The 27901-nt window shown below is 38.8% G+C and overlaps 1 protein-coding gene across 1 annotated transcript in view; it reads right to left on the reverse strand.

Annotated features, from left to right (window-relative positions):
* LOC126237202 (NFX1-type zinc finger-containing protein 1-like) overlaps positions 1 to 27901 on the reverse strand; it is a 399723-nt gene that overhangs the window by 29109 nt on the left and 342713 nt on the right. The window contains exon 13 of the mRNA XM_049947082.1: positions 3793 to 4067. Within this exon, the coding sequence (XP_049803039.1) occupies positions 3793 to 4067 (275 nt within the window). The remainder of the gene's footprint in view (positions 1 to 3792; positions 4068 to 27901) is intronic.

Here is a 27901-nt window from a genome sequence, read left to right on the forward strand (position 1 = left end):
TGTAAACAGGAAATTCAAAACATGACTTTCGCCAAAATAAGATTGCCAGATTTCTTCCCTATTACATTTGATGAAAGCACTGATGTTTTTTAAACTGAGTAGTATAGTTTGTTTTCTAATATCTTTGTGAAGGAATTTGTAGCGGGAATTTCCTTACATTTTGTAATTCTCATGGGATTTGTCATGAAGAAAATAATGAGGAGTATCATCTAAGTGGAATTGCTGTAGTATGTATAGTTGAAGATCTCAAGCCTAAAATTTAACTTTTATCTGAAGAAAAGTGACAAGTGACAATTGCTCAGCTATGACCCCTGATTCAAAAGATCTGTTCTAGAGGATTTACAAGCAGATCATATGCAAAACATTGCACCTGTAGCAACCATTTAGTCTTTGATGGTCACTGTTTATTGTAATACATCAGCAACAACAAGAAATGTTGTAGCATTCACTAATACTTCCACAAAAAGACATAATGTCTTTAAAGAAGTACTTGGCAGAATACCAGTGCAGAAAATCTGTTACACACACTGGGCACCATGACAACCAACTGAAACTTCAAATCCATACTTTGCTGAAAGTATGCAATGGCCTCTACAATTTTATTGGGATGTGACAGAACAACTGTATCTGAAACCCACTGCCTTCTGCAGACTTTACATTCCCTTGAATTCTTTATCTCTGCTGCATGCTTGGGTGGTGTACTAGAATTCTTTATCTCTGCTGCCGGCTTCGGTGGTGTATTAGATAAGGTGTGAACTACACTAACCGGGTTTCCTTATCCATCTCTCTTCAAAACGAAAGAAGCAATGGATGCGATTAAAGATGCCTGCAAGCATCATAAAGAAAGAAAGAGAAGATGGGAATTCCAACTTTTAGCAGCCATTCTTTGAAACTCAAGAGCTCATCAAATAATTGGATGTGAAAATGATAGTACCACACTTGTATCTTCACAGCAGACTAAGATATTAATAAGCTAATCTCTTCACTAAGAATACTTTCAAAGATCTTTGTAAATTCCCCTGTTAGAGAATGACAGTGAAGGAAAGACCTTCCTCAGATGTAAATGATTTTTTCAATTTAAGGACTAGTCTACTGCATAAATTTGCAGTAAAAAATCTCTTTTATGAGAAGCAATGGACGTATGCAAGCAGTTTATGGATATCTTTACTAGGGAAGGAATTTAAACTCTGCATGCCTAGACAGAAGCTCCATGTCGAAGTTGCTAGTAGAATTCCTGAATCTGTCCTTGATTTCATAGATATCTGTGATACTGAACTGTATCCCTGCATTATCATTCTTATAGAAGATTTGCTGGTCTTGCTGTACTGCATAGCCACCGGTGTACTGAGCTCAATATTGACATAGTTATTAACATTTTTGCAAAGATCGACTGAGACAACATGAATTTGCTCCATGTGTTAGGAAATTACAAAATTTTGAAATATTTTATTATCATCATCATATTACTGATCACAATCTATTACATTAAAATAAATATTGTGTATCCACTTCTTGTGTCCTCCTCTAGTCTAGCCAAGGATTTGTCTGAAGTGGAGCCAGTTATTGGAGCATACTCTATGACCTGTCAACCATTAGCCACGAATATCAAGTCAGCAATTTACCCAGCCACTGGACAGTAGTTAACAGTGTTAAATTGGATCACCAATATCAAAGGAAGTATACTAATTTTCCATTCAGTGGGATACATTTCCTCCTTCCACACAACTTCATCCTCAAGATGTTAGGTTGCTCATCATTCCCAATTTTTTAAAAATATTTTTTCACTGTTTTACTTCACTAGATATTTCTTATTTTTTCCATAAAAGGCATTATATGCTGATACTCAGTATTTAATATGCTATAAGATCTGTTAAACAAAGTTTGCTGACAGTACAAAGGACTATAGTGGTGTGTCATAATGGATAACTCAAATTTGTGAATTACTTGTGAACACAGGAAGTAATCATGAAAGTGTACAGCATCAATAACTCTGGAACTTGTTTCCCATATTTTGTAATTTGGTTTGTCAGAATAGGATGTTGATAAGCCAGTCGTTCAGTTTGTAGGATGATTTTGGAGAAAAAATTCAGAGTGCTTTTAGGATGAAATTTTCACTCTGCAGTGGAGTGTGTGCTGATATGAAACTTCGTGACAGATTAAAACTGTGTGCCGGACCGAGACATTAACTTGGGACCCTTGCCTTCCGTGGGCAAGTGCTCTACCATACGAGCTACCCAAGCATGGCTCACACCCGGTCCTCACAGCTTTACTTCTGCCAGTACCTCATCTCCTAACTTCCAAACTTCACAGAAGCTCTTCTGTGAACCTTGCAGAACTAGTACTCCTGGAAGAAAGGATATTGGGGAGACATGGCTTAACCACAGCCTGGGGCATGTTTCCAGAATGAGATTTTCACTCTGCAGTGGAGTGTGTTGATACAAAACTTCCTGACAGATTCTGGGAACATCCCCCAGGCTGTGGCTAAGCCATGTCTTCAGAATATCCTTTCTTCCAGGAGTGCTAGTTCTGCATGTTTTGCAAAGAGCTTCTGTGAAGTTTGGAAGGTAGTAGACGACGTACTGGCAGAACTGAAGCTGTGAGGACAGGTCATGAGACGTGCTTCGGTAGCTCATTTGGTACAGCACTTGCCCACGAAAGGCAAAGGTCCCGAGTTCGAGTCTCGGTCCGGCACACAGTTTTAATCTGTCAGGAAGTTTCACAGAGTGCTTTTATTTGGAGTATTCAGCATTGCAGGCCAGCAGATTATGTGCATATGGCAACAAAAATTGTCTTTACCCCATATAGCAATCAATTTCACACAAAACTGAAAGAATTACAAACCCTTCTGCAGTACCTATCTTCCAGCTACATTCATACTATTTTCATGAACCAGTACTAATACTACTTTCTGATTTTTCATATCATGCCCAAGCTTCTGAATTATAGCAATATCTCTCTGTAGTTCACAGTTAGCAAGGGAATAAAACATTCTCCAAAGTGACTACTTGTTACGTCAGGAATTAACCACGCTGTTCTCTCAGAAGGGAGCAGAATATGTACTGCTGTGTCACGTATTTCAAATTATCTGACTATTCACAAAGGAACAGATGATCTAGCCAGCAGCCTGCTTATCTTTAGGAGAAGCTAATAGTAGTATAACTGATGAAAACACACAAAAGCAGATAACATCATTTCTAACTTTTGGAACTACTGCTTATCCTTCCCCCCCCCCCCCCCCCCCCCCCCAAGTACAGAAAGGGAATATGGTTGAGAGGGGTAATATTTTTCACCCTTTCTTCACAGAAGATAGATCTCTGTTACACTGGATTATTAAAAACATGCAAATTAAAAAAAAAATATGAATGAAATTTTCTTTTAATATTATTACCATATACTGTTAACCACTATTGCTTACATAAGCCTTTTGCAAAAAAAGACAGAAGGAAGGAAGAATAGTGTCTGACATCACTTGGACAATGAGGTTGTTAGAGATGGGGTACAAGCTTGGACTGGGGAAGGACAGAAAAGAGAATTGGTCATGTCCTTTTCAAAGCAACCATCCTGGTCTTTTCTTAAGTAATTTAGGACAACAACAGGAAACAAACACCTCAGTGTTCAGACAGTGACCTGAACCCATGTCTTTTTGGATGCAAATAAAGTATCGTACAAGTGAGCCACCATTTGCCTTCCAAGGATTAGTTGGGAAAAAGAACATGGAATTGACAGTAATGAAATACAAAAAGACCCACACATGTTAAAATAAATCACTGCTGTCAACATTACAATACTTACTTTCTACTCTGTATGGGAGGACCATTTTTTTCACTGCAGCAGCCAGCTGTATCTTCTTTGCAACATTTTCTCTAGGATTTCCAAACACCCTTTCCTTTATATTACTGATGTCCATATATGACTTTTTCAAATAATTTAAGAACCGTAATGTTCTCTTTATTGGTGTTTTGCAGAGGGGACAGCTTTTCAGACATATTTCATCATCTTTTTGTTTCAACCACTTGTCCACTGCCTTAGATTCAATTGTGTGTTTGCAGTCTTCTAGGTAGACAAATCTGCAATAATGAAACATAGCTAACACCACTCATAAGAATTCAGACAAAAAAATAAAAAATTAAAAAAAAAAAAATTAAAGAAGTATTTGGATCAGCTGCACTGGTAATTCTGACATGATTTAAAATATATAAATTACTTAGCAATGGGAAAACAACTATTGAAATTTGTTTTAAATGGATCTTCAATTGTTTATTGCCTACAAAAATTTATATTGCATTGTAATTCTTGTAAAAAAGAACGTTTTTATTTAAAAAGTCACAATTTTGATAGCAGAAAATATTCCTTTGTGCACCTTTAGCCATAGCTTGCCCCAGTGTCACAGGTTTACGATGGCAGGGAACACAGAACTATACTACAAACAGGAAAATCCCCATTCCTTGCAGAAGTTCTACTCTTGTTTTGTCCCAACATCTGTTCAGGCAGACACTGAAGATTGTCTTCATTTCATTCCATGGTACTGCCATAAAAATGCCTCCATTGTTCATAAATATCCTGATCAGCATTTTTTTTTTTTTTTTTTTTTTTTTTTTACGAATCTACTTTAGGAAAAGATTATGCTTGCAGTCACTCTACACTCATGGAACCAGCATTGAATTGAGAGCATCAGCATGACTTGTGTATAATTTCATTCTTTTTAGGGTTTCACACCTCAGTCGGTAAAAACAGAACTCTACTAGGATCACTTTCTCTACCTGTCTGTCCATCTGTTAAGGCCAAGTAGTATGTATCAAGTTGAAATTTGTCATACACTAAGGATTACACTGTGTAACAATGAAAATGTAAATCAAATGAAAACAGCAAAGTCCTATCAATTCTAATGTGCTGATCGTGAATATCACAAAGGCAATTCAAAATCAGCTCTAATTTTAATTTTATACTGTTTCATTACAGTGACATAATTATACACGGATTTTTATGTTACGTTTAAAATCAGTTATTATAATGGTTTGTCAAAGTCATAATAACTAGTAACAATGGATTATACTATTGTCCCTGGTCTTACTTGTGTGCAATATTTTGGATATAAACAATTTGATACAAATTTTAGTGCTATTTTTGTCTCCTCCCTCTTCAACTTCAGTGACCGTATTAATGCATGTAATAATTTTTGCACATTTGTTTCCAGATTAACTACCAGTTGTTCAAGTTGACTGCTACTGAAGTGGACAAAAATGCCACGAGTTTTTGTGAACAGTACTGACATATTTTGCTATGTGTGTGGAGAAGTGACATTTGCTTCACAAAAACAGCAAATAACTGCACTGATTAAAAAACGCTTACAGTTGTTATTTTGAGTGCAAATTAGGTGATCTTGATAAACCCTGGGCTCCACATGTGATCTGCAACACTTGTGCCAGCAATCTCAGGAACTGGATGCATGGGAAAGGACATTCAAGCCCTTTGCAGTTCCCATGATCTGGCGTGAGCCAACTAACTATGTCAGTGACTGCTACTTTTGTATGGTTCCTCCTATCAAGAAGGGAATATCTAAGAAGAAGTGGACAGTGATCTATCCTAACATTCCATCCACCATATGTTCAGTTCTACATGGGGAAGGATTGCTAATACCTAAACCACCGACAGAGTATGAGATTACTTCTGATGGGGATTCTGAATGTCCTGAACCATGTACATAACAAGATCCAGAGTTTCTTCAAAATATATCATCATCAGATGATCCACAAAAATTGTCTCAAAATGAGTTAAGTGATCTCATTAGAGATTTGGAGCTCTCTGAAGCTAAGTCTGAGATTTTAGCATCAAGATTGCAGCAGCGCAGTTTTCTGGAAAGCAATATAAATGTTTCATTCTACCGCAGAACAGAGCAACAATTCACTCCTTTTTTTAGCATGGAAGATAGTCTCGTGGCATGTGTAGACATAAATGGTCTAATGAAGGCTCTCATAATTAATTACAACCCTAATGAGTGGAGACTCTATTGATTTGCCAAAGTTGAGCTTAAAAGCAGTGGTTTTACATATTGGCAACGAGCTTCCTTCTATTCCAGTTGGGCATAGTGTGCATATGAAAGAGTCATAGCAAAACATGAAAATTTTACTAGAAGCCATAAAGTATAATGACTCTCAATGGCAAATTTGTGGTGACTTGAAAGTGGTTGCACTGCTAAAAGGTATGCAGTTAGAGTATACTAAATATTGCTGCTTCCTCTGTAAATCGGATAGCTGAGCTCGTGCATCTCATTACAGTAAACACGAATGGCCCTCCAGAAAATCTCTTCAACCAGGTATAAAGAACATTAAGAGTGAACCTCCAGTAGACCCTAAAAAGATTCTGCTCCCACCCTTGCACATCAAATTGGTTCTCATGAAAACTTTGTTAAGGGAATGAACAAATATGGTGACGTGTGTAAGTACTTAAGGCAAAAATTCCCTTACTTAAGTGATGCCAAAGTAAAGGAGGGCATCTTTGTAGGCCCACAGATTCGAGAGCTTTTTGGAGACCATACTTTTGATGGAATCATACAAGGTGATGAGAAGTATGCATGGGAATGTTTTAAGACAGTCTGTTTACAGTTTTTAGGGAACAAACGAGCAATAAATTACAAGGAGATTGTAGATAACATGTTGTCATCTTATGAAAAACTTGGTTTGAACGTGTCACTGAAAATGCATTTCTTACATAGTCATCTTGATTTCTTCCCCAGAGATTATGGTGCAGTAAGTGATGAATATGGGGAGCGATTTCAATGAGGTATTGCCACATTTGAGAACACGTATGCTGGAAAGTGGAGCCCTACTATTTGAGCAGATTACTACTGGACTGTCATTAGGGATGTTACTGAGTATGTGTATAAAAGTCAAGCCAAGCAAAAACGGTCATCTTCTGAATTTATCTCCGAACAAAATATGTAATGGTATATACTGTACATATAGACATTTAACATATGTATCCCTTTATATACATTTGTGACCAGTTAATTTATACATTTTCTTTTGTGCTTTACATAGTTCTGGAACAAAGTATTTTCATTCATGTAATATTATCTTAATTTTTTCTTAATATTTTACTTTTGTACTTCCAGAATGGCCTGCATAACACATAACATAATTCAAGTAATTATTCACTTAAAATTTGTTATGCTGAATCTTGGAATATGAATGTCTATTTAGTTAGTGAGTTATTTATAAAAAAATGTAGACTACTTTTTTAAAAAAGCTAAAGCTAAACATTTATGAAAATTATGATTTTGTATCATTTTATACTTAAAAAACATAGCTAACTCAAAATCATGCAATTTACACGCATTCACTTCAAATTTGTTGTTCAATTTTATGGTTCTTTTGTGGCATAAAAAATTTAAACTTCTGAGTGAATGCAATCAAAAGATCGGCCATTCATGTCACATATTTTGATACTCACAAACTCAGTCACCAAAAACTATAGGGTACGTCCCACTGACCTGCAACCATGAAATTTGGGAAGAAGCAAGATTTCACAGTAAAAGTAAAGGAATCAAATAGAAGCAGGTTTTATATCATAGTGTTCCTGATTACGACTTCTTGTGTACTGTACCATTTGAACTGCTATTAAGTATGTTGCTCGTAATTTGCTAGATTTTTGCTCGCGTCTGTGATATATGGTGGTGTAAATGATTCTATATTTATTTTTTTACTGAAAGTCATCAGTTTTATAAAATATAATATAACTGGATAGCCAAAAAAGTCTACTAACCAAGCAGGATCACGACAAAACACATAACTTGTAAAACAAAAAGAAAACTGTATCTGTCAATCCGAAACATTTCCAATGTTGATGCTATAGCACATTATAAGAAATACTGCAAAATATTAAAGACTGTAATACGGATGTCAAAGCAAATATATTACAAGGAAAAGAGAGTCATATCAGATAACAAAATAAAAGACAATATGGGATATAGTGAAGGAGGAGACCGGTAGAACCAGACATGAAGAGGAACAAATAGCATTAAGAGTAATTGATACATTGGTGACTGATGTGTATAGCGTTGCAGAACTTTTTAACAAACATTTTATAACTGTTACTGAAAAGATGGGGTTGTCAGGTTCGGTAGATGCTGCTATGGATTACCTTAGACCAGACATTTTAAGTAACTTCCATAATATGAATTTGACCCTCACTACCCCAACAGAAATAATGTCCATCATAAAATATTTAAAATCAAAAACATCTAGTGGGTATGATGAAATATCAACAAAGTTAATTAAAGAACATGATTCTGAGCTAAGTAACATATTAAGCTATCTGTGTAACCAGTCGTTTATTAGTGGAATATTTCCTGAATGGCTGAAATATGCTGAAGTTAAGCCACTGTTTAAGAAGGGAGATAAAGAAATAGCATCAAATTTCCGTCTAAACTAGAATATTATAGTATAACAGGAAATGCTGCAAAATGGTTCAAATCTTATATCTCTGGCAGGAAACAAAGGGTGTTATTAGGAAAGAGACATGTATCAAGCTATCAGGCATCATCAAACTGGGAACTAATTACATGTGGGGTCCCACAAGGTTCCATTTTGGGGCCCTTACTTTTTCTTGTGTATATCAATGACCTTTCATCAGTAACATTACCAGATGCCAAGTTTGTTTTGTTTGCCGATGATACAAACATTGCAATAAATAGCAAGTCAAGTGTAGTCTTAGAAAGATCAGCCAATAAAATATTTGTGGACATTAATCACTGGTTCCTAGCCAATTCTTTGTCACTAAACTTTGAAAAAACACACTACATGCAGTTCGGAACTTGTAAGGGGTGTCCCAAGAGTATATGTCTAACATACGATGACAAGAAGATAGAAGAAGTGGACAGTGTTAAATTCTTGGGATTACAGCTTGATAATAAATTCAACTGGGAGGAGCACACCAAAGAACTGCTGAAGCGTCTTAACAAATCTCTGTTTGCAATGCCAATTTTGTCAGACATAGGGGATATAAAAATGAAAAAGCTGGCATACTATGCTTACTTTCATTCCATAATGTCATATGGGATTATTTTTTCGGGTAATTCATCAAGCCAAGCTAAAGTTTTCCGGGCACAAAAACGTGCAGTGAGAGTTATATGTGGTGTGAACTCAAGAACATCTTGCAGAAGCCTGTTTAGGGAACTAGGGATACTAATTACTGCTTCCCAATACATTTATTTCTTAATGAAATTTGTCATTAAAAATATATCACTTTTTCAAACCAACAGCTCAATTCATGGAATCAATACTAGAAATAAGAATAATCTTCACAAGGATTTAAAGTTACTTAGTCTTGTACAAAAAGGTGTGCATTATTCAGGAACACACATTTTCAATAACTTGCCAGCAGCCATAAAAAGCTTAACAACCAATGAAATTCAGTTTAAGAGAAGCCTAAAGGATTTATTGGTGGCCAACTCTTTCTACTCCATTGATGCATTTCTTAGTAAAACCAACTGATTTGTATATAAGTACAACATAACTTCTGCACAATTTCAGTGCAGTAATGTGTTCATTGAAAATTTGTGTGTCTGTGGCTGTGTGTGTGTGTGTTGGTATAATCTAACTTCTGCACCACTTCAGTGCAGTAATGTGTTCATTGTAAATAAGTATTACAGTAGTTGTATTACCTTATAAATAAATAAAAAACTTTTTTATTTTAAATTCAGTGCATTAGTATTTGTAAAATGACTCTTAGTGTTCATTAAAAAATGACGATCATTCCACTTGGGACCTGTGGAATGGTACATTAGCTTATTTGTTTTAGTTGTAAATATTTGTCATGTATTGTTGTTTTTCTGACATGTTCCACATCCTGGAGGACCTCCTCACTACGGATCAATTGGAATCAAAGTAAATCTAATCTAATCTAATCTAATGAAATGTGCATGTTTTCGGAGTCAGTGGCTCCTCCTCCTGGTGGAAGGGATGACTGGGAAAGAAGAGGGATGAAAGAGAAAGACTGCCGAAATTTAGGAACTCTGAAGAATTATGGAGACTTACCAAATGGGACGAGACAGAAAGACTGATTGTTGGGGACTGCACTCGACGACATTTGTAAACCTGAGAGCAATACGTAGTGTGGCTCATCAACAATTAATAGAAAAAGGATACCAACAGATGTAATTATTACTAAAATAATTTATTATTTAGTTAATGAGTTTTGATGCTTCATTAGCATCATCTTCAAGCCACAATGCAAAAAATGAATGGAGACATCCAAACATTGGTGCACATAGAACAGATACCACATACACTGAACTGGATACTGTGGACCTCTCTATTTACTTGATCTCTACACTCCAAATGCATGACAGCAGTTGTAAGTCACAGGTCAGGAATCTGGGTGCGGGGGTGGGGGGTGGGGGTGCGGGGGGTGGGGGGGGGGTGGGAGGTGCGTGTTGAGGTGACGTTCATTTGCACACAGATGTACATGGGCAATGTTGCTGTAGAGGGAGATGGCATCAATGGTGACAAGCAAGGTGTGTCACGGGGAGGAATGGGCCAGAATTTCAAACACTTTAGGAAATGGTTGGGGTCTTTAATAGGAAGGGAGTCTTTGCGCTATAGGTTGCAGGTGTTGATCAACTTAGGAAGCTCTATGTTCAGTAGATGCTATGAAGCCAGCAGCTACAGGATGGCCAGAGGGATTGAGGTCGTGAATCTTAGGAAGAAGATAAAAGTTGGGAGAGTGCAGTTCTGATGGGATAAGAAGTTCTGTTGATTGAGGTGTTAGTCCTTTTGAGGAGCCTGAGATTTAAAGGAGGAACTGTAGGTCAGTTTGTATCACAGCAACAGGATCTTGATAGTAGATGCTGTACACAGAGGTTTCAGACAGCTGATGTAGCTCCTCGCTTACATACTCCCGTTGATCAAGTACCACACTGCTAGATTCCTTGTCTGGCAGGGGAATAATGATGGAGTCATCACTTTTTAGGCAATAAAGAGTTAGGAGTTCTGCAGAGACAGGTTAGGGTCAAGTTATAGGGATATGGGAAAGAGTTGTGAAGCAATGTTGAATGTTAGGAATTCTTGGAAGACTTGTGAAGGGTGATTTTGAGATAGCAATTGAAATATGGCTATCCCGGCTACAGTCCCCAGTTGAAATATGGTCTTTTTGGTGAGACACAAGTTGAAAATATGGTCACTATTTTTTATAAACTTAAATTTGCCATATTTCGTGACAGTACCTTTTCCATTAGACGTTTGCAAGGCGATATAAGTCTTGGGTTCAGTTGTCTAAGTATGATTCCACAATGCATCGTTGTTGGCTGCAGAAAAGGCGTGGTTCAAAGTGTTTCTCTCATTTTGGTGTTTCAAATACAGTTTCTTCAAATGTGGTTTCTTCTTTTTTAGTCAATACAAAAATAATAGTAACATAATTCAGAATTATTTAGGACTTCGACCTTCACATTGTTCTTCCATCAACACACACCAAGAGTTAGCTGCCAACTGACTATAGTCAAAGACGACTCCAACGTCAAAGATATTTTACACAATTTACAAGTTTCCACTTCTAATCAGTTTCTTTGCTATTCTTCGATATATTTTCTAATAGTAATCAATATGCTTTTACTCTCAAAAACAGAAGTAAATTAACATATAATAAGACAAATTATAATAAATTCTGACAAAAATATAAGAAAACATTTACAATTCAGTATCGACAAATACGGTAAGAAAAAATAACATCTCCCAGATCCATTACACAATGTTGGATCAAGTTGGGATCGTTGTAGGAACTGTTCAAGGAAGGATGCAATGGCATGTTTGCTGTTGGAACGGTTTTACGATTGGGGTACAAAGTGATAGTTCCAGTTAACATTGCACATGAAAGAAAATTGGTCCTTCACCAAAACAGCATGATTACATACAGATTTAGATCTGAAAGTGAAACCCTGGATAATACAAATAATTGGGGAGGTGAGAGTGCCTTAGATAAGAGGCTGCGAACATGATCTTCAACTCTAAGCTCTCAAGTTTACAAATCTCATCTGGCGCAGTCCCCAACAATGTCTTTCCTTCTCAGCTCGTCTGGTGCATTTTCTATGAACTGGAATTCTGGCCATCTTTTCCATAATTCTTCTCATTTCTTAAACATCACCAGTGACTTTCCTTCACCCCTTGTACTTTTCCTTCAACGCACCTAAGAGGAGGAGATACTGACTCTGAAAACTTGCAAGTTCCATTAACTTTTGTGTGTTTTCTCTGTCACTGCTTGGCGAGTCAATTTTTTATCTATCTATCTGGTTGCATCATAGGGTGCGAATGTGTGTCGATTTGTTCCTGCTTATGAATACCTGTGTGTATTGTGTGATTTAACTGTGTTGTAAGTATATGATTTGTATTTGATGTTGTTTTTGTTCACATCTACTTTTTGTACTTTCTTGTATTTAATGGAAAATTCTATGTCAGCAGCTTTTCACATAATTTGCATTCAATTTTATTAATCTTGTCATGGCGTGAATATGTAATTCTCCTTTGAATATGACGTAGTTTCTTGCCACTGTGTATGCTGAGTAATCTTACTCTTCGTCCAAAAACACCTTGGAAGGTCCAGCGATACCAACGTACCACTGTGTCATTCTCAGCTGACAGGCATCATTGGCTACAGACGTGGTGAGGCATTTTGTCAGCACACTGCTCTCGCGGCCATCATCACTGGAGCCACTACTTCTCAATCAAGTAGCTTCTCAGCCCATGAGGGCTGACTGCACACCACGCTTGCCAACAGCACTCGTCAGACCCAGACAGTGACCCATCCAAGTGCTAGCCAAGCATGACAGTGCTTAACTTTGGTGTTACCATATCAGTGAGGCCGTTGGCCTTAAACTAGTTACTATATATATATATATATATATATATAAAGATGATGTGACTTACCAAATGAAAGTGCTGGCAGGGGTCGACAGACACACAAACATACACACAAAATTCAAGCTTTCGCAACAAACTGTTGCCTCATCAGGAAAGAGGGAAGGAGAGGGAAAGATGAAAGGATGTGGGTTTTAAGGGAGAGGGTAAGGAGTCATTCCAATCCCGGGAGCGGAGAGACTTACCTTAGGGGGAAAAAAGGACGGGTATACACTCGCACACACACACATATCCATCCACACATATACAGACACAAGCTTGTATATATATATATATATATATATATATATATATATATATATATATATATATATATACACACACAAAGATGATGTGACTTACCAAATGAAAGTGCTGGCAGGTCGACAGACACACAAACAAACACAAACATACACACAAAATTCAAGCTTTCGCAACACACTGTTGCCTCATCAGGAAAGAGGGAAGGAGAGGGAAAGACGAAAGGATGTGGGTTTTAAGGGAGAGGGTAAGGAGTCATTCCAATCCCGGGAGCAGAAAGACTTACCTAAGGGGGAAAAAAGGACGGGTATACACACGCACACACACACATATCCATCCACACATATACAGACACAAGCTTATATATATATATAAAGATGATGTGACTTACCAAATGAAAGTGCTGGCAGGTCGACAGACACACAAACAAACACAAACATACACACAAAATTCAAGCTTTCGCAACACACTGTTGCCTCATCAGGAAAGAGGGAAGGAGAGGGAAAGACGAAAGGATGTGGGTTTTAAGGGAGAGGGTAAGGAGTCATTCCAATCCCGGGAGCAGAAAGGCTTACCTAAGGGGGAAAAAAGGATGGGTATACACTCGCACACACACACATATTCATCCACACATATACAGACACAAGCAGACATATTTATAGACAAAGAGTTTGGGCAGAGATGTCAGTCGAGGCAGAAGTGCAGAGGCAAAGATGTTGTTGAATGACAGGTGAGGTATGAGTGGCGGCAACTTGAAATTAACGGAGATTGAGGCCTAGTGGATAACGGGAAGAGAGGATATATTGAAGAGCAAGTTCCCATCTCCGGAGTTCGGATGGATATGTGTGTGTGTGCGAGTGTATACCTGTCCTTTTTTCCCCCTAAGGTAAGTCTTTCTGCTCCCGGGATTGGAATGACTCCTTACCCTCTCCCTTAAAACCCACATCCTTTCATCTTTCCCTCTCCTTCCCTCTTTCCTGACGAAGCAACCGTTGGTTGCGAAAGCTAGAATTTTGTGTGTATATTTGTGTTTTTTTGTGTGTCTATCGACCTGCCAGCGCTTTTGTTTGGTAAGTCTCATCATCCTTCTCATCTTTGTTTTTATATATAATTTTTCCAACGTGGAATGTTTCCCTCTATTATATATATATATATATATATATATATATATATATATATATATATATGGTTATAATAGAGGGAAACATTCCACGTAGGAAATATACCGTATTTACTCGAATCTAAGCCGCACTCGAATCTAAGCCGCACCTGAAAAATGAGACTCGAAATCAAGGAAAAAAAAATTCCCGAATCTAAGCCGCACATGAACTTTGAGACTCGAAATTCAAGGGGAGAGAAAAGTTTTAGGCCGCACCTTCAAATCGAAACAAAGTTGGTCCATTGTAATATGAGACACAATTTAGGTTGAATGAAAGACGATACAGCTACAATAGTTTGGTTCGAGTCGTAAGCTTAGCAGTTAAGCTTTACCAGGTAGCCATTGCTATGCGTCAGGCGCTCCGTCCGTATTTATACGGGTACCCTTCCTTTTTCACGTGCTTTGTCTGGTTTGAATCGATTGCTTATTTTGCTTTGATCTGATAAGTGCCGTTTTCTTTGTTATAGGTGTTTACGTCACTCTAAGCTGAAAATGCATTACTGTACTGCGTCATGCATTGTTTGTCGCATTCTGATGGTGCGTGTTTACGGCCTGTCGCCGCCCGCGGCATGGCTTGCTTTTGTGCGCGCTACCGCCGCTTACGATTAAAAAAGAGGGGAATTGTCTCATTAGCGAAACAATGGCAAGTGACTGCTACTTGTTGTTACTTACACTGCTGCTTTCTTTGATAATGATCAACAAGAACCAAATAATAGACTGCGTATGATAGAATATGTTTTGAACGAGAGTTAGGCGAAAATTTTTCTCCGTTTGAAAATCTTTACGGCCGCTTCTTTAGTAAATCAAATTCTGCACAGAAATTAGTCATTTTAGATTTAAAAATCTAGTCACTTGCCGTGCTTCATTTCTGACTGTATCACTATTAGGCATAAAAATAATACGAATATAAACAGGACACGATACGTATTTTCTTCCGCGTTCGCTGTTGTCTCACTCTAGTTTCGTAGTTTATTAGGCAGACAGGATTTAAATGAGATAGCAACAAACAGGAAAGAATACATGGCAAAATGTTTATATTCGTATTATTCTTATGGTGAAGAGAATACTGCATGTGATTCACATTTCATCAGGTTCCTATTAGCAACAGTCTTGCCAGTCGGATTTTCGTAGTACATTGAAATTCTGCTACTTTTGAAGATGAACAATACGTAATTTGTATTTACTTCGTTGGATAATGTATGAAAATGCAGTGGTCGAAACTCAGGGCGGAGAAAAAAAAGCTCGTCTTCCACCTTTTTTTTTTATTTATTTACTGACGCAGAGGTTTTGGCGCCAGTATTTATCTCGTTGCCTACACAGCATGCCTGTGTAGCGCTACATACATTCGACGGCAGAAGTTAGTTGTCGCGGCACCTACCAACATTTTTCAGAACTTCCGCTTGCTTTGCACTCGATTCTAAGCAGCAGGCGGTTTTTGGATTACAAAAACCGGAAAAAAAGTGCGGCTTAGATTCGAGTAAATACGGTATATCTAAAAACAAAGGTAAGTCTTTCCGCTCCCGGGATTGGAATGACTCCTTACCCTCTCCCTTAAAACCCACATCCTTTCGTCTTTCCCTCTCCTTCCCTCTTTCCTGATGAGGCAACAGTTTGTTGCGAAAGCTTGAATTTTGTGTGTATGTTTGTGTTCGTTTGTGTGTCTGTCGACCTGCCAGCACTTTCATTTGGTAAGTCACATCATCTTTGTTTTTAGATATATTTTTCCTACGTGGATTGTTTCCCTCTATCATAACCATATCATTAATTTGAACCCAACAATTACGTTTGTTATTGTCGCTGTTGCATTTCGAAATCTTTCCTGTCGTCTTATTTTCTCTTTATTTTCTCTTTCTGTTTTTTCCAGTAGTCTCACTTTGTATTCACCTTCCGCTTTTCACCAGGTGTCTGCATATGTGTGGATGGATATGTGTGTGTGTGTGCGAGTGTATACCCGTCCTTTTTTCGCCCTAAGGTAAGTCTTTCCGCTCCTGGGATTGGAATGACTCCTTACCCTCTCCCTTAAAACCCACATCCTTTCGTCTTTCCCTCCCCTTCCCTCTTTCCTGATGAGGCAACAGTTTGTTGCGAAAGCTTGAATTTTGTGTGTATATTTGTGTTCGTTTGTGTGTCTGTCGACCTGCCACCACTTTCATTTGGTAAGTCACATCATCTTTGTTTTTAGATATATTTTTCCTACGTGGAATGTTTCCCTCTATCATAACCATATACGTGGAATGTTTCCCCCTATATATATATATATATATATATATATATATATATATATATATATATATATATATATATATATATATATATAAAAAACAAAGATGAGGCGACTTACCGAACGAAAAGCGCTGGCAGGTCGATAGACACACAAACAAACACAAACATACACACAAAATTCTAGCTTTCGCAACCAACGGTTGCCTCGTCAGGAAAGAGGGAAGGAGAGGGAAAGATGAAAGGATTTGGGTTTTAAGGGAGAGGGTAAGGAGTCATTCCAATCCCGGGAGCGGAAAGACTTACCTTAGGCGAAAAAAAGGACGGGTATACACTCGCACACACACACATATCCATCCACACATATACAGACACAAGCAGACATCTCATGTCTCATGTCTGCTTGTGTCTGTATATGTGTGGTTGGCCATGTGTGCGCGTGCGAGTGCATACCCTTCCCCCCCCCCCCCCCCCCCCCCCAAGGCAAGTCTTTACGCTCCCGGGACTGGAATGACCCCCCACCCTCTCCCCCAAAACCCAAATCCCTTCGTATTTCCCCCTCCCTCCCCCCCTCCCGACGAGGCAACCGTTGGCCGCGAAAGCCAGAATCCCGTGTGTATATATATATATATATATATATATATATATATATATATATATATAAAAACAAAGATGACGCGACTCACCGAACGAAAAGCGCTGGCAGGTCGATAGACACACAAACAAACACAAACATACACACAAAATTCTAGCCCTCGCAACCAACGGCCGCCTCGCCAGGAAAGAGGGAAGGAGAGGGAAAGATGAAAGGATATGGGCTCCAAGGGAGAGGGCAAGGAGTCACTCCAATCCCGGGAGCGGAAAGACCCACCTTAGGGGGAAAAAAGGACAGGTATACACTCGCACACACACACATATCCATCCACACACACAGACACAAGCAGACATATTTGAAGACAAAGAGTTTGGGCAGAGATGTCAGTCGAGGTGGACGTGTAGAGGCAAAGAAGTTGTTGAAAGACAGGTGAGGTATGAGTGGCGGCAACTTGAAATTAGAAATTAGCGGAGATTGAGGCCTGGGGGATAACGAGAAGAGAGGATATACTGAAGGGCAAGTTCCCATCTCCGGAGTTTGGATAGGTTGGTGTTGGTGGGAAGTATCCAGATAACCCGGACGGTGTAACACTGTGCCAAGATGTGCTGGCTGTGCACCAAGGCATGTTTAGCCACCGGGTGATCATCATTACCAACAAACACTGTCTGCCTGTGTCCATTCATGCGAATGGACAGTTTGTTGCTGGTCATTCCCACATAGGATGCATCACAGTGTAGGCAGGTCAGTTGGTAAATCACACGTGGCTCTGCCTTTGATCATGTACACCTTCCGGGTTACAGGACTGGCGTAGGTGGTGGTGGGAGGGTGCATGGGACAGGTTTTGCACCGGGGGCGGTTACAAGGATAGGAGCCAGAGGGTAGGGAAGGTGGTTTGGGGATTTCATAGGGATGAACTAACACTCCGCCAAGAGTGTCTTTCCGCCGTCCACCTAACCTTCGTAACCTGTTAGTTTATATTAAATTAAAGCTTTCGCAACAAACTGTTACCTCATCAGGAAAGAGGGAAGGAGAGGGAAAGACGAAAGGATGTGGGTTTTAAGGGAGAGGGTAAGGAGTCATTCCAATCCCGGGAGCGGAAAGACTTACCTTAGGGGGAAAAAAGGACAGGTATACACTCGCACACACACACATATCCATCCGCACATACACAGACACAAGCAGACATTTGTAAAGGCAAAGAGTTTGGGTAGTTTGGGCAAACTCTTTGCCTTTACAAATGTCTGCTTGTGTCTGTGTATGTGCGGATGGATATGGGTGTGTGTGCGAGTGTATACCTGTCCTTTTTTCCCCCTAAGGTAAGTCTTTCCGCTCCTGGGATTGGAATGACTCCTTACCCTCTCCCTTAAAACCCACATCCTTCGTCTTTCCCTCTCCTTCCCTCTTTTCTGATGAGGCAACAGTTTGTTGCGAAAGCTTTAATTTAATGTGTATGTTTGTGTTTGTTTGTGTGTCTATCGACCTGCCAGCACTTTCGTTCGGTAAGTCACATCATCTGTGTTTTTAGATATATATACCAAAAAGTACTTTCGAATTTTGTACAGGTTAAAATTATCTCAGCTGTTTCCCTAAAAGAATTACATACGATTTTGCATACGATGTATTATATTTCAGGCTGAAATGTATAAAAAGGAAATTAATTTGGCACAATCGATATGTACAGCTAAAATTACTCTTCTTTTAGAAATATTTGAAATTACAAAATATCTGGCATACTTAAAATTCATATTATTAATTGCACAATCTAATGCTAATTATTAAATTTATTTCTGGATTCATTTACAAAATAGTGATATAATTTGGTGAAGATTCTTCTTTTATCAAGAAAGTTAGTAAACTCTTTTGCTTTGTAAACTCTTTGGAATATTGTTGGTACCGGCAAATCTTCAAAAATTATTATGTCAATGGGAACCCATAAAGTTAAGGAAATTTTAGCCTCACGAACCTGCCCTTAGTCACGACTGCAGCCAACAATGAGAAAATGAAGATAAGTAAAATCTTATGCCTCTCGAAACTTTTGAAACAAATGAAGAGACTGGAAAATTTAATGCTGATGTGTGGGAGGGTAAGATTACAATGTGCTCATTTGTACATGGGATTATATGGTTTAGCATGAAATTAATCCTACAGTCATTAATGCTACTGTATTTAGTGAATGCTATTTATACAGGATTAACTAGCACATTCAATGATGGATGAGACTGGTGTATTATCCACTTTGAAATTTTCATTGGAATGGAAGGACTGTTCTAGTGCGTTGATTTCTGCTACAGTTTATTGTACCTATTAACAACATGTGAACACATTTACATTAGTACTGTTTCATTTTTACCATTTGTAAGGAAGATAATCTATTTGGCTTTACACTGTACTGTGGCAGCTGAAATGGAATTTACTGAATGTTGTTATGTGTTGCCCACAAGTTGATCTGTAATTTTAATGTCGTAAGTATTTTTGTACTGTTTCTTTTTTTTTTTTTTCAACAGTAAATATTCACTTGCACAGCACTTACGTGCTGCAGTTTTGCCTTGAAAAGTACAGAGATGTCACCTGTTGAAATACTAGCAGCTGCTGATGACGTCAGTCAGCTACATTCCCATAAGTTATATTGAGCTTTCTGCACAGTATATAACTTTCATTCTAGTTAAAAAGTGTTTTTTACTGGCTTACATACCAAATCAGTAATTATGTAAATTGATGGAGGAGAGGGGACAAAGGAAAGGAAACGGAGGGACTACTGATATCAGCTGCATCAGGACTGTGCCCGCCATCAGCAGTGATGAATGAAAATGTGTGCTGAACTGGGATTTGAACCCAGAATCTCCTGCTTAATAGTTGCATTGACCTCTGTGCCATTGGGACACAGTGCTTATCACAAATGTTGACCCACATTCCAATCTAGCAGCATCCCTGTTCATGTCAGAGTCCTCCATGCTCTCTACTTTGAGATTGCTGCTGAGGGGCTGAATGTAATTCGTGCATCTGCACTGAATGTGGCGGATTCATTGCCCATCAACGCAAATCAATTATATGAAGATGTGGTGTCTGCTCTTTCAGATGTGTTCAAAAGAACAGACACCATGCATTCAAATAATTGACTCACTTCAATGTGCAAGGAATCCACCTTCTTCAGTGCGAAATCACCGTTACATACGACCTCCTGTGGGGATCTCAAAGCAGCGAGCATGGAGGACATGGACAGGGACTGCAGATAGGTGGGAATGTGGGTCGGCAGAGATAGTCCAAGAATTTGCAATAAACACTGTGTCTGGATGGTGCAGTGGTCAACGCAACTGCCTAGAAAGTAGGAGATCCCGGGTTTGAATCCCGGTTTGGCACACATTTTCCTACATCACAGCTGATGCTGCACACAGTACTGATGCAGCTGACATCAACAGTCCCTTCCCTTCCCTTCCCTTTCTTCTTCAACTTACATAAGATGTATCATAGCTGTGGATTCCATACATGTCCAAAAGAACAGACACCATGCATTAATATAAAATCAGTAATTCCTTACAACTGTTCAAAAGTCACACAAAGCAGGTTCTTCAACTAGAAAGACATTCACACATATTGTTGTGGCAATATTCAGTGTAGCAGAAATCTTCTCCCAGGATATTGCTCAACACATTGTAATAAATGTTTACAGCATTAACTATTTCATAATATTTTCTACTGCCTGATTTGGTCTATATCATGCTATGTAGTGATATATGCTTAAATGGTACAGTCAGCAGTATTACAAACTTCACTGTATCAGTAGTTCTATTCAATGCAGTTGCAATTCAAATCTATTTTGGAACAATTTATTGCAATATTAAATACAAATGATGTATGCTCACACTGTATGGAGTTGCATAATGTGCAGATCTGTAGCACAGAGGAGAAATATTCTTTTCTGAGTCTAAAAGGAATGTTACTTTTGGTAATAGTAACCAGAGCAGAAGAGTTACATCACTTAAACAAAAATTCAGTTGCTTTGTTAAAGTTTAATAAAGCAAACTATATGTGGAATTAATTTATCATCCATGTGGTCTGAGTCTGACTTATTTTATTTGAGAATATTTGATTTGGGTGACATTTTAGAGACAGATGATAAAGGAAGAAAAAAATTCCAGATTGAGACAGAAGTACTCATGTCAATTTCCTGGATGCGAAAGTGGTTATTATTTAACCCCAGAACTTCAGAACAAACTTTTCTACAAATCCCCAGTTGCACCAAAGAGTGAGATATCCAAAAAAGTGGAAATCAATTTTTAATGTAGCTGAAGACATTAAATGTAGTTGTTACTATGTATGAAGAATCATTTTTCCCAAGCAGATTTTTATAAACATCTCTACGCACAGGCTAAAGCCTTGAGTTATTCTAAGGCATATGGAACTGGCGTTATACCAGGATTCCCCCTATTTATGTTACACAGGTTGTGGTGATTGTGCTAGTGCTGGTAGTAGCACTAGTAGAAGAGACACTGTTTTCACCACATCAAATGAAAAAATAAGTGTGCACATGATACAGGTTGAATGCAAACTATAAAATATTGGAGGAACCAACCAGTCCCCTTTCTCAGTGACAGATGATGATGATGAGAACAGATTTTTGTGCACACCTAATTATGAAGGTGAAAGTAGTAAGGGTGTGAGGTTTAAAACGTGATTTAACTACAAGAAAAGATAAAAATGTATAAATTGCATTAAAATACACTTGCCAGAGTAGGTAAATAATATTAATTATTATAAAAGCTACAGAATGAGGGCAACCAGTTGAAAATTTTGAGAGAACTATACGATGACTGGAAATTTCAATTAATTGAAGAAGTGTTAAATGATGTGACAAAAACATTTATTAATAGCTAACTAAGGTATGCGAATAAACCATCTGCAGCAATGTCAAACAATGGAAAATCCAGGATAAAATGTAATAGTATTATGAGAAGGAAAGTTGCTACTCACCATATAGCAGAGATGCTGAGTCGTAGATAGGCACAACAAAAAGACTCTCACAATTAAAGCTTTACGCCATTAAGACCTTCGTCAACAATGGACACAAATACGCATGCACAGCTGGTGCGCGCGCGCGCGCACGCACCCCCCCCCCCCCCCCGCCCACACACACACACACACACACACACACACACACACACACACACGCGCGCGATTGCAGTCTCAGGCAACTGAAACCTTAATGACCGAAAGTTTTAATTCTGACAGTCTTTTTGTTGTGCCTATCTGAAACTCAGCATCTCCGCTTTATGGTGAGTAGCAACTTTCCTTATCATAATATCTGCAGCAATGTGATATTCTAGACAAGATAAGGTATTTGCTTTATCTATTTACAAGTGTAATTCCCAATTGTATAGATACTTGGCTACATACTTCTCTCTTCCAAAGCCCGACCCCTTCAGTCAGTGCTTTCCCACATACCATTTGATACAGGACTTAATCGATCTTTGAGAAATATGTTAACAATGGAAGTAATTAATATGCATGAAAATCTACATCTACATCTACATCCATACTCCGCAAGCCGCCTGACAGTGTGTGGCGGAGGGTACCCTGAGTACCTCTATTGGTTCTCCCTTCTATTCCAGTCTCGTATTGTTCGTGGAAAGAAGGATTGTCTGTATGCTTCTGTGTGGGATCTAATTTCTCTGATTTTATCCTCATGGTCTCTTCGTGAGATATACGTAGGAGGGAGCATTATACTGCTTGACTCTTCGGTGAAGGTATGTTCTCGAAAATTCAACAAAAGCCCGTACCGAGCTACTGAGCGTCTCTCCTGCAGAGTCTTCCACTGGAGTTTATCTATCATCCCCGTAACGCTTTCGCGATTACTAAATGATCCTGTAACGAAGCGCGCTGCTCTCCGTTGGATCTTCTCTATCTCTTCTATCAACCCTATCTGGTACGGATCCCACACCGCTGAGCAGTATTCAAGCAGTGGGCTAACAAGCGTACTGTAACCTACTTCCTTAGTTTTCGGATTGCATTTCCTTAGGATTCTTCCAATGAATCTCAGTCTGGCATCTGCTTTACCGACGATCAACTTTATATGATCATCCCATTTTAAATCACTCCTAATGCGTACTCCCAGATAATTTATGGAATTAACTGCTTCCAGTTGCTGACCTGCTATTTTGTAGCTAAATGATAAGGGATCTATCTTTCTATGTATTCGCAGCACATTACACTTGTCTACATTCAGATTCAACTGCCATTCCCTGCACCATGCATCATTTTGCTGCAGATCCTCCTGCATTTCAGTACAATTTTCCATTGTTACAACCTCTCGATACACCACAGCATCATCTGCAAAAAACCTCAGTGAACTTCCGATGTCATCCACCAGGTCATTTATGTATATTTTGAACAACAACGGTCCCATGACACTCCCCTGCAGCACACCTGAAATCACTCTTACTTCGGAAGACTTCTCTCCATTGAGAATGACATGCTGCGTTCTGTTATCTAGGAACTCCTCAATCCAATCACACAATTGGTCTGATAGTCCATATGCTCTTACTTTGTTCATTAAACGACTGTGGGGAACTGTATCGAACGCCTTGCAGAAGTCAAGAAACACGGCATCTACCTGTGAACCCGTGTCTATGGCCCTCTGAGTCTCGTGGACGAATAGCGCGAGCTGGGTTTCACACGACCGTCTTTTTCGAAACCCATGCTGATTCCTACAGAGTAGATTTCTAGTCTCCAGGAAAGTCATTATACTCGAACATAATACGTGTTCCTAAATTCTACAACTGATCGACGTTAGAGATATAGGTCTATAGTTCTGCAAGTACTGTGTTCTACTTTTTGATGAAATATCTCTGGATGATGGAATGTATTATGAGGTACACAAACAGTTAATATATGGCAATCAGGACTTGGTCACCTGAAGTTGCTAATAATGCATTAGTATAAGCTGAAAGGCATTTCTTGCGTATTACTTTATTGCAACCACTTTTCACTGTAGCGATTGGACAGCACTCATTGTACACATAATAAGTGAACTTCGCATATTGGATTCAAAGTCATTTGTAATGCAACAAACCAGAAGGCTCTTACAGTATGGTGTGAAGCAAACGAAATATACTGGACTTTCACATATTCCACTTTAGATCAGAAGAAGAGATTTGAAACTCTATCCAAACTAAAAGCAAAATTCTTTAACTTTTCTGATTCCTATGTCAAAATGAAGGTCAAAGTTGCTGCTGAACAAATGAGCCATACAGTTGCAGCATCAATCGAAACATATATTTCTACACAGATATTACCATCTGAGGCTACACACAGCTGAGTTTGTAGTAAAAACAGACAATCTCTTTGATTCATTCAACAATAATGAGCAATATGCAAGTGATGGGAAAATATTGTCAGAAAATTCACCACATATAGAAGTGTGGTACAGCCTACCGAAGGAAATAGGCAGCTGACAAATGACAGATTTGAAAACAGGTAGAAACATGACTAATTTGTTTAGTTACATAAAAGGTTGGCAGTTTACATTAAAGTATTTTATTTTCTTGTGGAAGAACTTAAAAGAAGTAGGGTTTAAGTACTTAAATTTGAACCCCTTCAATCAAGATGCTCTAGAGAATTTCTTTTGTTGTATAAAGCAACATGGTATTACTAATACCAACCTGTGAAAATGTGATGATTACAAGCCACTGAACAATTTGTGTTACATTCTGGGAAATGATGGTATTAATGAACTTTTGAACAAAAGTGATCTGAATGACTGCAATGACACTGCTATGATTCAGCTAATTCCTAATTCTTGCTCAGATGATATGCGTGAGTCCATAGATAGCTTATGTAGCATGCTATTTACTGAATAACATAGATGTACTATATGACTGTGAAACATGTAGAACCAGTCTCTACTCAACTACTGTAATTGAAAATCGTTTATTTGGATCATTTAAAGATAATAATGAAGTGACTTCTCATTTGAAATATGCATGTGAAAATACTATGATTTTCCTGAGGATACTTCATGATCAGCTATCTGTCCCTTAACATAGACAAATGTAATGTATTGCGAATACATAGAAAGAAGGATCCTTTATTGCATGATTATATGATAGCGGAACAAACACTGGTAGCAGTTACTTCTGTAAAATATCTGGGAGTATGCGTGCGGAACGATTTGAAGTGGAATGATCATATAAAATTAATTGTTGGTAAGGCGGGTACCATTCCAATGAATGGGGAGTTATCACAAAGGGAGTCCCACAGGGTTCAATTGTGGGTCCTCTGCTGTTCCTTATTCATGTGAGTGACCTCTCACTAAATGTTCAGCAAGCAGAGCTAGTACTTTTTGCAGATGACACGAGTGTTGTAATAAATCCCATTCCAGAAAAAGCAGTTGAAGATATTGTTAAGGATGTCTTTCAAAGAATAATTACGTGGTTCTCAGAAAATTGACTCTCCCTTAATTTTGAAAAAAAAAAAAAAAAAAAAAAAACCTCACTATATCCAGTTCTGCACACCGAATAGGGTTGTACCAATAATTGAGGTAGCAGATGAACAGGGCACAGTTAACAGGGTAGATTTCTCCAAATTTTTGGGTGTTCACATTGATGACAACTTGAACTGGAAGAAGCACATTACTGAGCTTCTCAAACAATTAAATTCATCTTCTTTCACTCTTCGTATAAACGCTAGTCCTGTTAATAAACAGATCAGCCTCCTAACGTACTTTGCATATTTCCACTCAATAATGTATTATGGAATTGTTTTCTGGGGTAACTCACCACTTAGACATAAAGTATTGATTGCACAAAACAGAGCAGTGGGAATAATTAGTGGTGTTCACCCAAGGATGTCATGTAGGCACCTATTCAAGAAGTTAGGTATTTTTAACTGCACCATCAGAGTGCATATTTTCTCTAATGAAATTTGTTATAAATAATCCATCTCAATTTGCGGAGAACAGTGATGTTCATATGTACAACACTAGAGGGAAAAATGACGTTTACTATCCGTTATTGAAGCTTTAAGTTGCTCAAAAAGGAGTACATTATTCCGTGACAAAAATCTTTGATCATTTGCCCAGCAACATAAAGTGTCTGGCAGGTAGCAGATCAAGTTTTAAATCTAGTTTAAAATAGTTTCTTTTGGACAGATCCTTCTATTCCATGGACGAGTTTCTGTTTCAAAACTTGGGAAAAAAAATTGTACCTCTGAATGTGTAGAACCAAAAATTTCAGTAATATTAATATTAGCAGTATTCATGTGTGTGTATATATATCTTGTAATCTGCCTTGTTCCACATCATATCGATAAAATAATCGTGAAAATGATCTATGGAACATGACATAACTGAACTAAACTATACTGACGGGAGTGGCGACTGGTCGACTGGTTGGGAGGTAAGGAGGAGGCTGGGGAGGGGAGGGGGAGGGATAATATGGTGGAGACAGCAGACAGTGAAGTGGCTGGATGGACGAGGACTGTGACCAATGAAGGTTGAGGCCAGGATGGTTTACGGGAATGCAGGATGTATTGCAGGGAAAGTTCCCACCCGCACAATTCAGAAAAGCTGGTGTTGATGGGAGGGATCCATATGGCACAGGCTGTGCAGCAGTCACTGAAATGAAGGATATCATGTTTGGTAGGGTGTTCAGCAACAGGGTGGTCCACTTGTTTCTTGGCTGCAGTTTGTCGGTGGCTATTCATGCGGACAGACAGCTTGTTGGTTGTCATGCCTAAATAGAATGCAGCACAGGGGTTGTAGCTTTGCTTGTAAATCACATGACTGGTTACGCAGGTAGCCCTGCCTTTGATGGGATAGGTGATGTTAGTGGCTGGACTGAAGTAGGTGGTGGAGGAAGGATGTATGGGACAGGTCTTGCATCTACGTCTATTACAAGGGTATGAGCCATGAGGTAAGGGATTGGGAGCAGGGGTTGTGTAACAGTGGACAAGTATATTGTGTAGGTTTGGTGCATGGCGGAATACAACTGTAGGAGGGGTGGGAAGGATAGTGTGCAGGACAGTTCTCATTTCAGGGCACGACGAGAGGTAATCGAAACCCTGACAGAAAATGTAATTCAGTTGCTCCAGTTATGAGGGGAGTGCTCCTCTGTGGCCAGATGGTGGGACTTCGGGAGGTGGCGGGAGACTGGAAAGATAAGGAACAAGAGATTTGTTTTTGTACAAGGTTGGGAGGATAATTACTGACAGTGAATGCTTCAGTGAGACCCTCGGTATATTCCGAGACAGACTGCTCGTCACTGCAGATGCAATGACTATGGGTGCCTAGGCCGTACGGAAGGGCTTTCTTGGTATGGAATGGGTGGTGGCTATTGAAGTGGAGGTAATGCTGGTGGTTAGTAGGTTTGATATGGACGGAGGTCTTTGAGGTGGAGGTCAACATCTAGGAAGTTGACTTGTTGGGCTGAGTAGGACCAGGTGAAGCAAATGGCGGAGATGTTGTTGAGGTTCTGGAGGAATGCTGGATAGGGTGTCCTCACCTTCGATCCAGATAGCAAAGATGTCATCAGTGAATCTGAACCAGGTAAGGGGTTTAGGATTCTGGGTTTTTATAAAGTATTCCTCTAAATGGCCTGTGAATAGGTTGGCATAGGATGGTGCCATGCGGGTGCCCTCAACCATACCCTGGATTTGTTTGTAGGTAATAGCTTCAAAGGAGAAGTAATTGTGGGTGAGGATATAGATGGTTATGGCGAATAGGAAGGATGATCAGTTGACCAACAGCTGTGTAACTGCGAAAGTGCGTCATTGTAAGGATTACTGCCACAC

The sequence above is a fragment of the Schistocerca nitens genome, chromosome 2 (genome assembly GCF_023898315.1).
Source record: "Schistocerca nitens isolate TAMUIC-IGC-003100 chromosome 2, iqSchNite1.1, whole genome shotgun sequence".
Lineage (NCBI taxonomy): Eukaryota > Metazoa > Arthropoda > Insecta > Orthoptera > Acrididae > Schistocerca > Schistocerca nitens.